At 42.3% G+C, this 13,581-nt stretch overlaps 1 protein-coding gene across 1 annotated transcript in view; it reads right to left on the bottom strand.

Annotated features, from left to right (window-relative positions):
* mvb12bb (multivesicular body subunit 12Bb) overlaps window positions 1-13,228 on the bottom strand; it is a 31,014-nt gene extending 17,786 nt beyond the window's left edge. Inside the window, exons 1-5 of the mRNA XM_041937997.1 lie at window positions 13,136-13,228; window positions 7,918-8,013; window positions 6,016-6,106; window positions 4,855-4,984; window positions 4,596-4,709 (exon numbers count right to left, since the gene is read on the bottom strand). Of these exons, the coding sequence (XP_041793931.1) occupies window positions 4,596-4,709; window positions 4,855-4,984; window positions 6,016-6,106; window positions 7,918-8,013; window positions 13,136-13,228 (524 nt within the window). The remainder of the gene's footprint in view (window positions 1-4,595; window positions 4,710-4,854; window positions 4,985-6,015; window positions 6,107-7,917; window positions 8,014-13,135) is intronic.
* Between the last annotated feature and the right edge of the window lie 353 nt (window positions 13,229-13,581).

The raw sequence follows: 13,581 nt of genomic DNA on the forward strand, positions 1-13,581 counted from the left end.
TGGTTAACCAGCGAGCAATGAAAGCTGATACAATGCTCCTGCAGAGCTGCAGCGATGTGTGGAGTGTCACAGGTAGAACACGGTGCAATCCAAAACGTATTGATATGCATGCCAATTCTGACACTGACGACTCTCTAGGCTTCACGCGTTGAAGAAAAAGTCAACGACAGCATGCGATGAAAGAGAAAAGATACTCGGCCTTGACATTTTTATCGCTCTACAGTTTGATTTAAAAAGTGTCCGTGTGTACAGTGGCCTATTATTCTAAGAGAAATGTCAAAAACCTTGATTCTGAGTGAAGCGAAAGAAATTGCGATATTAGGACAAGGCTAATTTATGCTAGCAGTCAGTGTAGAGGTCAGATATCAGCCTCAGCAATGACAGTTTTATCAGGAGAACAAATGGCAGCGTTGGCCAGGAGAAGGAAGGAGGGGGATACTTTACTGGACATATTAAAAGGCTGACCGGACGGTGCAGGTTTTTCACATTATAAAATCAGAGAGCGGCCGATACGGTCTGTCTTGACAGAGAACAAGCCAAAGAAGCTGACATCAAGCAGCAGCGATGAATCAAAACAGAACAACGCTCAAACGCTTCAGACTAACTTGATAAAGAGACATTAAACACACCACAGACTCGTTAAGAGGCCTGCACCCTAACGGTTTTAGTGGCTCAATATGGTGCGACAGCATGAGCCCATAAGAAATAACTATTTTAGGTTTAGTGTTTACCCTTGATCCTGCCTGAACTGAGAAAACTTACTCAAACTGAGAGAATAATTATTCCTTTACTAAATCCTTCTTACAAGGTTTGTGCTGGGTTCACCAAGTCAAGGACTCCCTTTGACTGCTTTTACACAACATAGAATGAATTCAGTACCTGTTTTACAATCATACCAAGACTGAGAGTATGATGGAAAAGACAATACAACCGCCAATACACTACTGCATCACATTTTCACCAGTACTTCCCAGCAGTAAACAACAAGAACTCCTTCATGATACAATAAATGTGATGAATGTGACCTGAATGTGGATCAGTGGTAGAAAATGGATGGACGGGTTAAACAATTAAAACTGATGAGTTATTTTTACTGCCGTCATTTTTCAAAGCAAAAAGCCAAATATTTGCTGGTTTTTACCTCTGTAATGGATCATTTGCTGTTTTCTGATAGGAATGAATGTTTTGGACTGTTGGATGGACAATGCAAGCAACCTGAAGACGTCCCTTTGAGCTGGGGGGGGGGGCATTTTTAATGGGCATTTTCCACAACTCTTTGATTACATCTAGGGGTGCACGATAGTTATAACAGGAAAATTATGACGTCATTGCGATAAGTCCGATATCATGATGAATAGCCCCGATAACATATGTGTTTTTGTCAGCACGGCAGCGCCTCGCTCCCACTATGAGACCCGAATGGCCTGCAGTGAATGCTGCGTTCATGTGACGTTGGCATAATCAGAAAAACCCTTGTCACTGGGAAAAATCAAGAATACCTCCTCATGCCAGAAAACAACTTGATAACTCGGTCATAATTTTGCTAGTTGCTGACTTGAATTAACATTCGCAGCATTTTTTCACATGTTACACATAAAAAATAGAAACATGAACTTAAAAAGGCCGACCGAAAGAACGACTACGAAACGAGGGAACGGGGGAATGTACGTTACACCTTGAATGCAGCACAGCGTGCTTATGAAAACAGAGTTCAGACTTCTTCAAAGTTTCCCAAGGAGACAGTTCGCTGGTTATTCGTAACAAATGTTCCAAGCGAGTTCCACGAGGTAGGAGACATGGCACAAGCTTTAATACCTGATCAGTCACCTGAAACATAACCACCGCTTTGACGGAGTTTGGAAAGCGGCCTGCTAAAGACGCTAACGTTAGCAAGGCAGCCGCAAAGAAGCCACCGGGACTGACACACGTCGGCAAGGCTTTCGATAAGTCCAAGAAATTTGCCAAAGATGACCCACGGGCTAAGGTTATTGAAGATTAAATCATGGACGTGATGGTGCTTGACTTACTATGGACTGCCCTTCTTCAGTTTGTTTACATAGATAAGCCTAAGTAAGGGATCATGTATCTTCCTTCAGAATGACATAGAAGCCCGATGCGAAGCGGTGGGGTTTATTTCTCCATAGGAACCTGCTCACTTTAGGTTATCCCGCTTAGAACACGGCTTACTGCTAAAGCATTCAATAATGTGACATAAAATAGTGATTAAAACATATTTTATTGATTTAAAATGAGCCTACTCGTCTGTCGCATCTCTCACTGCACAGAGGCTCTGAAAGTAAACAAGTACGTTGCGTAGCAACCGCCTCGCACTGTGCGCCGCTGTTTTTGGTTTTGTTTGTGGTATTGATGTCATGATGTTAGGTATATGCGTGTGTTATCGGTTATCGGTATCGGCCTTTAGGAGCTGAAAGTTATCGGTATCGGTTTTAAAAAACAGCTATCATGCATCCCTAATTACATCTCATTCACTAAATGAATAACTGATTCACTGAGTGGGAGTGGAAGATGTATTGATAAGAAAAATAATTATTAGTTGCAGTCATACTTTTTTGTTTTGCCCAGTATGAGGCAATTAGCCTCCTACCTACTGTAGCTAGCAGCACTGACAGTGCTCACTACAAACACACTGCTAGTTTATAAGGGTGCTCACAATCAGATGTATAAACATTTCATAAGTGACATTAGTGCCTACAGCAGGCAAGAGAACACGTTTCAGCCCATCTTTACCTTCTCAAGCCGTTTTTTCAGGAAGCAGAGCTTTCAAAAACTTTCCAAGACCTGCAGATGCCCTGTTTTCAGCTGACAAAACAATACGAAAACAATTCAAATACAACACCTTAGCCTTGATGCAATAACTGTGTGCATCCCATAATGATGCAACACCCTGCAGTTGCTGTGCACCGCGGCTCCGCGCTGCTGAAAAAACCTGATTTGCGATTTACGTTTGTACACAACTCTAACAAGCTCTCACCGCCTGAGGCAACTTAACATTTGAGAGGGATCGCTGCAGCTTTCAAAATTATAAGGGTCATTAAAAATTTACACATTATTGACTGTATTTAAAACATCTTTTCCACTGACTGTAAAGAGCACTTAAATTTAAGAGGTGCTATTCTCCAAAGGCCATAAAGTTGTTATAGATAGCCCGAAGGAGGCGTGGAGGAGAGAATTTTCTCTTGCTGAATATGAATAAAGTATAGTGGGCTGATACTACACAGACAGCTACACTGCAGTACTGCATTACTTCAGCAATCAGTGAGTGTTGAAGAGCTGTTTATAAATCACTGTGTCAAACCATCTAATCAGAGACTTTAAAGAAACTACAGAAATATTCCTCGCTGTGTGTATGGTTGTCTAAAGTGCATGTAACTACACAGAGAGGATGCCAGATAAACAGTCAGAGAACTGCCGCTGTCTAAATTGCCCACACTGCCGTCCTTATGTGTCAGTGCATTATGGATGGAAATACTCTCAAAAGAAGACTCTGACTGTGGAATGAATTTTAATGTTAATACAAAACCCGCAGCCTGTGATCTCAGCAGGCATCAGGAGGGGGTGCGAGTCGCTTCGAGGTGCAATTTATTCCAACCTCTGAGCCTCACCAACTTGAAAGTGGGCTTCAAAAGAACGGAGGATTACCGGTAAGAGTTGCGAAGGCGTACACATGAGCCCACCATCACTTCAGCACATCAAACATTATTGACCATCCACTTCCAAAATATGGACAATTCACAAAACTCTACCCCGTTTGAACTTCGTTTTTGAATTCACGGCCATCCGTTCTATTGTTCTCATCCCGCTTAGCGGCCATGTGAGCGGGAGCGCTGTTTTGAATACGCCTGCTGGCATCCACCACTCTGGCCTGTTGTGGCTTTTACTCAGCTCAGCACAGGATGGCAAAGCACAGCGCTTCAAGCTGGCAAACCCACCAGCGCCCCGTGCCAAGCTTCCCTCTCCACAGCGCCGCCACACCGAAGGAGTCTCGATTGTTTATTTACAATTTGCTGTGGAAATCCCCAGTTCTTCGTCGCGATAAATAATTGAGCTGTTTGATCTGGACACAGTACAAAGGGTTGCTCCATTCACTCGGAGGCCTGAGGCGGAGGAAGCCTGAGCAGCGCGAGCAGAGGAGGGGACGCACACACTCCAGCATGGCGGAGATCTTGGAGCTCTCCTCCCTTCCTCTGCAGCTGTCGCTCGCTCTCCGGGCTACGTCTCCTCCTCTTTGTCTGCACAGAACAACACTCCTGTCACCAGTCGGTGGAGCGACCTGCCTCGGCCTCCCGGGACACACCACAAATAGCAGGAGTTTAGCCCTCATTGAACTCGTGTTCTTGTTCGGGGGATCCTGTCTAGTTAACCTGTCTCTCCGGTTCGCCCTCGCTGCCTCGTTGTCCGGCCACAACCTTTACGGCAGATTGCCCGGGAGTGATCAATTGCTCGTGTCTTCATTGTCGTACATACGGTACGCGAGCGTAACAACAGCTCAAGAGTACGCTGGGCGTGAAATACAAACGAAAACAAGGAGGAAAGTTAAACTTGAGGAGGCCCTGCTGAATATCGTGGCGTGTTACCTCGCTGTGTCGGGCGGAGCTGCGTCGCTGTTAGCCGCAGCGGACGTTTCCTGGGACGACAGAGGCTGAGGAACATCTCCGATTCGATACCACACCTTCATACTGTTCATGTCACTGTGTGAGGATGAAGAAGACACATTCAGAGCGTTTCACTTAGCTTCGAACAGCAGGTTAGTTATTCGTCACGACAATCAGAAAGTATGGTGATTGACAGAGGATACACCATGAACTGATGTGTTTCCAGTGGCAAACAGCTCACCCGACACACGTGTAGTTAACAAGCTGGTACTTGGACTTTGCAATGATCTGGATGTCATATACAGCCGTCTTGGCAGCAGCGCGAGGGCTGATTTTCACACAGAGCCTCCTCTTCCTCATGGCAGTTTCCTCTGATGAGTCAGGTACACATGAGGGTGTCAGACAGGAATTGGCGGTTGCGTATCTAATTCTGTCATCTCTGAGTTTCAAGCTGAAAAAAGAAATCTATGGACATTTTGAACCTCTTGGAGAAATATATATATTCACAAATCCCACTTAGACTTTGCTATTTACTCATCACCAGCGTCAGAATAAGAGATGAGCTAATATCAGCTTCTGGGTGACTCGCTGTGCTCAAAGGGAAATGACTGGACAGAGGAAAGCCACAAAATCCACATGTGTTATTATCATTTTTATCATTTTAGTCGGTAAAATGACAGAAGCAAGTGAATCCTCCATCAGCTTTAGTGCCAACAGGGATTTAAATCGGATACTCTCAATAGAAACTCATACATAATGTCACATGTATACATTAAACATGGATTCACATAAAGTAATAAAACATTAAATTACAACATAGCCAAACAAAGCATAATCTCTTTTCTTCGTTCCGGCAAAAAAAAAAAAAAAAAAAAGCATTGCCTTGCTTTCTTATATTGCATCTGTGCCTCGCTCATTTATTTCCACTGCAGCACTAGAAAAGTGCAGTGGAAATGCAATGATAATAAAAATAATAAACAAGCTGTCCTCACTCCCCACACCAAAATATTATTACATTTCCAAGGCATGGATAGTGAGGGGGAAATACATAGCACTCAAAAAGCACTAAAGCATTTGGGAATGCATTTCATTAATATTAGATAACCCCCATCCACTCGTCCTCTCCCCAAATAAATACATAAATAAATAAGCCCCTCATAAAGAAAAGCACAGCTCCAGCTGAGATAAACAATGACTCATGATTCTCTTCTCTTGTACCTCTAGGGCAAAATGTTTATTTTATTCCCACAGTCTGCCATAAATTAAGCTAACCTGCACCCATAAAACATTCACTATCTCAAGCAAAGCTGCCCCCGAGGACCTCCGCATAAGCTGGTCGGAGAGCGAAAAAACAAGAAGAGGGGGGGAGCGAGCCCGTGGTCGCTACTGACTGTTTACTCACTTGTGTCCATTGTTTCCTCCACAGGTGTGAAGCCCTCTGGCAACGCGTCCTTAATGTCAATCACCTTCATGTCCACAACAACGTCGGGCCCCTAAAAGATAGAGAGGGAATTTAAAGTCATGTATGCAAATTCATCTTTTAAAGGACAAGAGAGCAGGAAAAAGAAAAGGTTAGGCATTTTTTGGAGGACTCAGGAAATAAAATGTAGAGATAATAAGAGTCAATGATTTACTAAAAGCTCAGGAAGTCTCTAAAGAGAAGGGTTGACAAAATAGCTGAAGTAATTACTCTCTAATAGCATCTCTTTTTTTTTTTACAGTGAGAGAATGCATCTGTGAACTCGTAATCATTCTCAACCTTTTGGCGAGAAGCTGTGGGATGATGGGAGACAGAGGAGGCAGCCTAATCAACAGAATGGGACTGGTTAAAAACAATCAGGCACTGTGTAGTTGACATTTTCAAGCATGACTCTTCCCTGCCTCCCATTACATTTTCATTTTTTGCCATAATAAATTGCAATAATACACAGCGGCGGTGGAGAGTGGGGCGAGCCAGGCGTGACTCGACGCGTCCGAAAAGGCTGGATTTCACTGCTACTGTTGCCCGACAGTCATTACCATTAGAGACATTTTTTATTCATAGTTTTTATACTGACTTAAGGAGAAATATGGATGAATGTTATTACTATGCATGGAACCTTTTTTTAGTGTTTTCCCCTTTTGCTGGAGAGATTTCTTCCATCAGGGCCTGACAAAAGGGGCTTTCTACCTCCAACCTAGAGTATGATAAATCACAAACTATTTACTTCCCCCCACGTAATTCAGGGGCTAATTTTACAGAATCTGTTTTTGTCATAGACAATTACAGTGGGAGCTCCATTGACTGGCAGACAAAATAGCCTTTGTTGATGGCTCTGTCATGTTTTATTTGTGTCAAAATCTTTAAAACAATGTGGACACACATTTAAGATAATATACAGGAACTAGGGGAAGGCGATTTGTATGCTATATACTAAACTGAAGAGCAGATTGAGCTCAGGCACGAGCAGCCGCTGCCAAGTGGCCTGGCTATTTTTTAGAGGACAAACTGTTAAAAAAAGAAAAAAAAAAGACTTGATTAAGTCCTAAAATTGAGCTGTTGCGAAATAATAACAAAAATGCAGGTTTTGTTTACAATACTGTCTGCATTATCCACCTGCAGCCATGGAAACAAATGAATAGACAGCCAATAGTAAGCTGTCTGAGCTGAGGTGAGACAGGTTGATAAGCCTGGTCACAGAGCAGATGACAGCCACGCAACAAGCCATCAGCTGTGGGCTGCAGGCGGGAGACGAGGCCAAAAATGACCCAACAGCATTGTGAGAAGCCTTCAAAGACCGTTTCAGCCACAGAAGAGCCCGCTGCTGCTTAAAATGGGAGCTCCATATATAGCACGACCAAACTGAAAGTGTTTTTTGTGGAGTAATTTCTTACATAAAAAGGAGTATTTTCATATTCACAATTATATGTGCATCAGTTTTCAAGAATCACTGGTTGGCAACCATTTTCTCTACGGGGACGCTGTTGATTGAATAAATTGGAATAGTTAAAATACAGCTCATTGTTATTTCATGAATAAACATAAATAATATTCTCAGGAGGACGTAAAACATGAAAAATATCTCACCAAGGTATTATTCCTCTGGAATATGCATGCAAATTTATTATATGTAAAAGTTCAAAACTGCACTGCCAACGCTGGCCTTTTTAAAGGGGGCTTTCACTGATCAAAGTGCGAAGCGCATAAAGATATTCTGGCGGCAGAAAACCGAGCTAATAACCGCTGGCAAACAAAAAAAGTGCTGCAGATGAGGCGCTGGTGCAGAATGCATGGGTAAAGAGAGAAGTTTACATTCACACTTACAGTTTTTCTGGTGAAACAGAGGTAGCGAGTGACCTTGGATTTGAATAAACCGTCCTTCCACAGGTCGGCGTCAGAGCCATCTGTTGTTTGTGCAACCTACGTGAAAAAAAAAAAACAAGGAGGGGGGAAAAAAAACATGCAGGAGGTGGGATAAAGTTAATGTATGTATGCCATGAGCGTGTTGCTTTTGCCTCTTCCCTTGCATACTAGCCTTAATTAATGCTTGCCAACACTAGCGCTCCATCTCATTAGTGCTCTGCGTGGGTAAAGGAGTCTTAGCCTCCAAAAAGGTGGCTAAAAATATCATCTCTCGGGACCGGGCTGATTAAAGATGCCCTGACAAGGATCTGCTCTAATAAGGAAACCAAACTTCAACGTGCTTCTGTGGGAAAGCAGGGATTGTATTTGGGGTGAATGTGGAATATATCTTTTTTTTAGAGCCTACTGTAGTATCCCTTGAGCAAGACACAGGTAAACTGAGAACACTGCACATGCACCTTAAATACCCCACGTGGATCGCTCTATTATTAAACCAGACAAGTCTTCTAAGAATAAATTACAGAGGATTTAAAGCAATCTCATGTGCATGCCTAAATAAGTCTAAATGCAAAGACCTGAGCAGCCTGTCCTTGTACAATAGGCTCATTCTCAGTTGTAAATGATCAGTGGAAGTCAGTAAAAATAATAGATTGCTTCATATTGACAGCATGTAGGCACCACGAGTCAAGCTCAAGGTCCAACACTACATTGCTATGTAAATGCAGGTTTGCAGGGCAGAATGATAAAGCAAAATATAACCTGCAGACTGCATCACACTGACTCTTCCATCGTTCCAGCAAATATGCTCGGCTGAAGCGTCATGTTCCATTGGCTATCATGTGAGAATCACCTAAATAACTGCCAGAGTTATTTTCTAAAGGGATCCTTTACAAAGAAGAGTCAATCTAATGAGGTTCATTCAAATGAAGAAGTCATAGATCTCTGCACCCACCCACACACATTACCCCCTTGACAATAATGATGAATGACCTCGGTGACTGGGTGGGGGAAACATGGCATGGGGAGATTCATGAAAAACCACCACTGACTAGATGGGATGAGAGCGGAGACTAGACTGGAGAACAGAGATAGATAGTGGGATGAGAGAGAGAGAAAGAGCAGGGGATGAGCGGGGAGAGGGATTGCGGGGCGTCTCCAACAGCAGTTCCATGAAAGGTCCCAGAAGGAGCCTATACATCACCAGCCTCCCTCTTCCTTACAAGACAACCCGTCTTGGCCACTTTTTCCAGGTCAGTAGCCAGCGTATCCTGTCAGCGTAAACAAAGGGCTCGCTTTGTGAAACCCAAAGTCAAGTTGAGGAGTAACGAGGGCACGGTCCTCCTCGGAGGCACCTCAGGCATCATCCTGCCACAGCCGCCGGCAGCAAGGATGCGACGCAGCTTGAATGTGAAACGCCGACTGCTGAGCCACGGCGGAGACGGCGTGTGTAAAGTTGCGATGGCTCTTCTCTAACACTTTCAAGTTTGGCACTGTATGGCTCCATCATTACACAGACTTCAATGAGAAGAATGCCACGTTTCTGATAAGAGACGTCGTGGCTCTGATATTGAAATATGGTTGTATCATTTGATTTAAAAGGCAATGACAGATTCAGCTGCCACTTCCCAAAATCTAAAGCTTGCAGTGATCTAAAAGCCCACCTGCGAAACAAGTCTTTAGGGGGCTGCTGAATACTCCGATGAAGGATCTCTGGAGACAGACACCACCAGCAAGTTACTATGAAGCACTGAGCGGCACAGCTGTGAATAAAAAGATATGAAGGCATACAATCAAAAATATCTCTGGGGAGTGAAACCAGGTGGAGAAGATATGAGAGAGGTACAGGGAACAAACTGGTCTCTTTAAAGAAGAACAGAAAAACTGAAAAGAGACTGAAAAATGTAGTAAAATAAATAAACTGACTACTGACTATATGTCACATTACTTCAGCAGCCGCGGCTGTTGAAGCCGTTCTTTGACTTTCAGTAACAGTTTGACATCTTGTGGAATGTTGATCTTATTGGTTTATTTGCTGAGAATTAAAGGGGAAGATTTTAAAGTAACATTAGCACTGGGGCATGATTAGCTTAGCTTAGGCAAAGACTGGAAGCAAGGGAATAAAAATTCTTCCAAAATTTAAAAATATGCCTGCCACCAAGCTCACTTAACAAACTATATCTCGTTTGTTTAATCCCTACAAATCCAAAAATACGTAAAAAAAAATGTGTGCAGTGTCTCTGCTGATCGTCTGGCAATAAAGAGTCATTTTAACATTTCTGTTTCTGTACAAAACATGTTAGCTAGTGATCATTAGAGGTGTTTTAGACAGAGCTAGGCTAGCTGTTTCCCCCTGCTTCCACTCTCCATGCTAAGCTAAGCACCTTCACACTTAAGCATGAGAGCGGTATCTTCTCTTCTAACTCCTGGTGAGAAAGCCAATAAGCTTATTTGCCAAATATTCAAACTACATAAATAGAAAGATGGACAAGGAGCCACTGGGTTTGTAAACCCAGGCATCCTAGCTAATCATAAGCTAGTAGGCATCTTCAAATAATGAGTTTATGAGCATAACATGTCAAATGCTCAGGTGAATCTGAAGTACACGCGTATCCCCTTTGCAACCCTTGCACAGAGTGTGAGCGTGCGTTTGATGTCGGGTGGCTGCTGGTGCTTCAGCAAAGCTCCTGATCCCAGTGGAACGGTGTTTGATCTGGGCCTGTGCTCTCCTGTGTTGGAACAACCTGCTCAAGTTCAGAGATGTGAGTGCATCGTATCAGAGAGCAAAAGAGTTAATCAGCCCTTTGATCTGCTGTATAAAAAGTACGGTAAGTACGGTAAGCAGTCAGTATTAAGGAGGAATTCTAAAAGAAGTCTAGAATGAAAGGGAAAAAATTCAATACAGCGTAATATCCTGAGACTTCCCCTTCTCAGAGCTGCATTAATACACTGATGCCGAGCGTTGATATTCTTGTTTGTTTTTTAAGTCTGCAGATGAAAGACCACATAGTGATGTTCAAAAGACGCTCTTGAAGATGGGACAAATGCATTTGAAATAGTGCTTCAGAGTCTGAAAGGCCTTGAATCTTATCTCAGAGGCCAACTTGTACTTGACTTTTTAGTCATAGGTATAATGGCGATATTTTATTACCTTGAAAGTTGTGCACAGACTGAAATATGCCACTAAAATGATTTTAGTAAAGATATGTTTTAAGCTATCTGGAGTATTTTCCTAACAGGCGGCAAACATGTCACACAGACAGGAAGCAATATTATTCAAGAACAACAGTACGAGTGTGCGGCCATGCTAATGGTTATGTGAGGCTGTACTTTGCAGCAGTGCTTTGAACTACATGCTAATGTGAGCAACAGGGTTACAACTAATGATTATTTTCATTAACAATTAGTTTTATGATTAAACAACTCATTTGTTAGTCTATAAATTGTCAGAAAATTGTGAAAAATGTTCAATACAATTTCCCAGAGCGTCTTCAAACTGCTTCTTTTGTCCGTCCAACAGTCCAAAACCCAAAGACTCGTCATTTACAATCCCAAAAAACAAAGAAATCCTTCCAATTGTGACAGTAAATTTTTGCTTGAAAAATGACTGAAACAATTAACCGTTTATCAAAATGGTTGATTAATTTTCTTTCAATTGACTAACCTTTACAGCTAGAGCCAGCAAGCTAACAAGCTAAAAATGACAATGTTAAATTGTTGGCAGGTATAATGTTTACAGTGTTCATTATCTTAGTTCAGTGCGTCACCAAGCTAACATTTTCTAATTAGCACTAACACAAAGTACAGCTGAGGCTGACTGGAATGTGATTTATTATCAGTTATTAGGATTAATTCATTAAAGATTCATCCTTTGAGTACAATGGATATGTGCACCAAATTTCATGGCAATCAATCCATCCATCTTCCATCTTAAAAAAAAAAAATGTCAGCCTCACGGTGGTCAGCATAAAGTTGATGTTGCTGCTAAAAAAAAAATCACCATAATAATACTTGTTATTGCATTTGAAATTGATTAAGCATCTATTATAGAGATAAACAAGTGTCATTAACAGGCAGTGTCTTGCTTTTAGCCTGAAAGAACATGCACAGTATTTGCACATCAACTGAAATGTACTGGCACAGTGGAGCAGCAGAGGAGGAAGTCTGATGGGGTTTCTGTCTGTTTGTCACTACCGTGTGGTATGTATGCAGTTTCCTCGCCAGTGGCTGCGTTCTGATGCCAACCCACCATCATCTGCCAGAGATTAAAACAAGCTGGGTGTGTAGGGTGGAGCAGGAAGAGCTAGAAACCGGGGGAACAGGGAGGGTTTGCGGGCGTGGGGTGAAAACGAGAAGAAGTCAGAGTAGGAAGAGAGAGGGAGGAAGAGAGATCTGCCCTTGAGCTTGTTTTGTGCTGAATTCAAGTCACACTCTTCTCTTTTTAAGCCTCTCCTACTCTTTCACAACAAAGAAACGTCAACATGAACCAGCCGATCCTGCACTACATCCATTTTTCTTCTTCCTTCTCCTCTTTCGGTCATGGAAAATGTATAAGTAGTCTTGGCTACAGTGCGTTATTTGTTTTGTAAAATTAGTGAAATAAATCAAACTACAAGATGAGATGAAATATCCTCACAGATTTCTATTATTGTTGAAGTTGTTGTGGTACTTGAATATAAGGGAAACATGATTCTGGTGGGCATCAACCAAACATCATTAAACCTTCGCCTCTGGTGTGTCTGCAACACTGGTGGCAACCAATAACAATGTCAGGAAGGGAATCTTCCTAATCATCAAAGTAAACTTCATGAATAAGTCATCTAACAGCTCTGACAAAAACACCTTGGAAGGCTGCCAACATCCTGGCTGAAAGTTGTGCTATACAGTTACAACAATTACATGTACAACCAACAGCAGAGAGCAAACACGAACTTAACAAAATAACAGGATCAGATTTCAGTTCAGACGTTCGATCAGTGATTTTTAGGTCATGTTACAAAGCTGACAAACCATTTTAAAAGCTCACGCGATTAAATAAATAATTATTTCTCTTGTTTTTGTACTTCTGTGGCTTTTACAGTAAAAGAGGTTAAAATGATTTTAAAAGATTAATCCAATGTCATTAAACCTGACTTTGTGTTTCAAAACCATGAGTCCCCCACAGTTCAGAATGAATACTCACAACATAGTAGTCGTCAGGGGCCTTGCTGAGTGAAGTGACTACTCCAACTGCAGTGATGGGATCTGCGGGCAGCTGGCTGCTCACCTCGGACATGTCGAAGCTGCGTTAGAAAAACAGCCTCATCATATTTTGGCATCTCACCACAGAAAACTCACAATGATCCAGATTTTTTTCCTTCTGAAAATGAGCTTACATCATGCAATTCAATGCACTATTTGCTTACACGGTGCGTTTAAACACACATGAAAACGAACAAAATGCAGATAGTGAAACAACTTTAGCAGTGCACCCTTCAGGGTCATTACATCGAGGATGGACGGGGTTTTTCTTGGCTAAGATGACCACATTATTGACTTCTGGATGAGGCTTATTAGGATCTAGAAGAAAAAGTGGTCACCTAATCCAGGATCAAATGACAAGTGAGACCAATGACAAAACAGCATTTG

This window comes from Chelmon rostratus, chromosome 5, assembly GCF_017976325.1.
Source record: "Chelmon rostratus isolate fCheRos1 chromosome 5, fCheRos1.pri, whole genome shotgun sequence".
In the NCBI taxonomy this organism is placed as follows: Eukaryota; Metazoa; Chordata; class Actinopteri; order Chaetodontiformes; family Chaetodontidae; genus Chelmon; species Chelmon rostratus.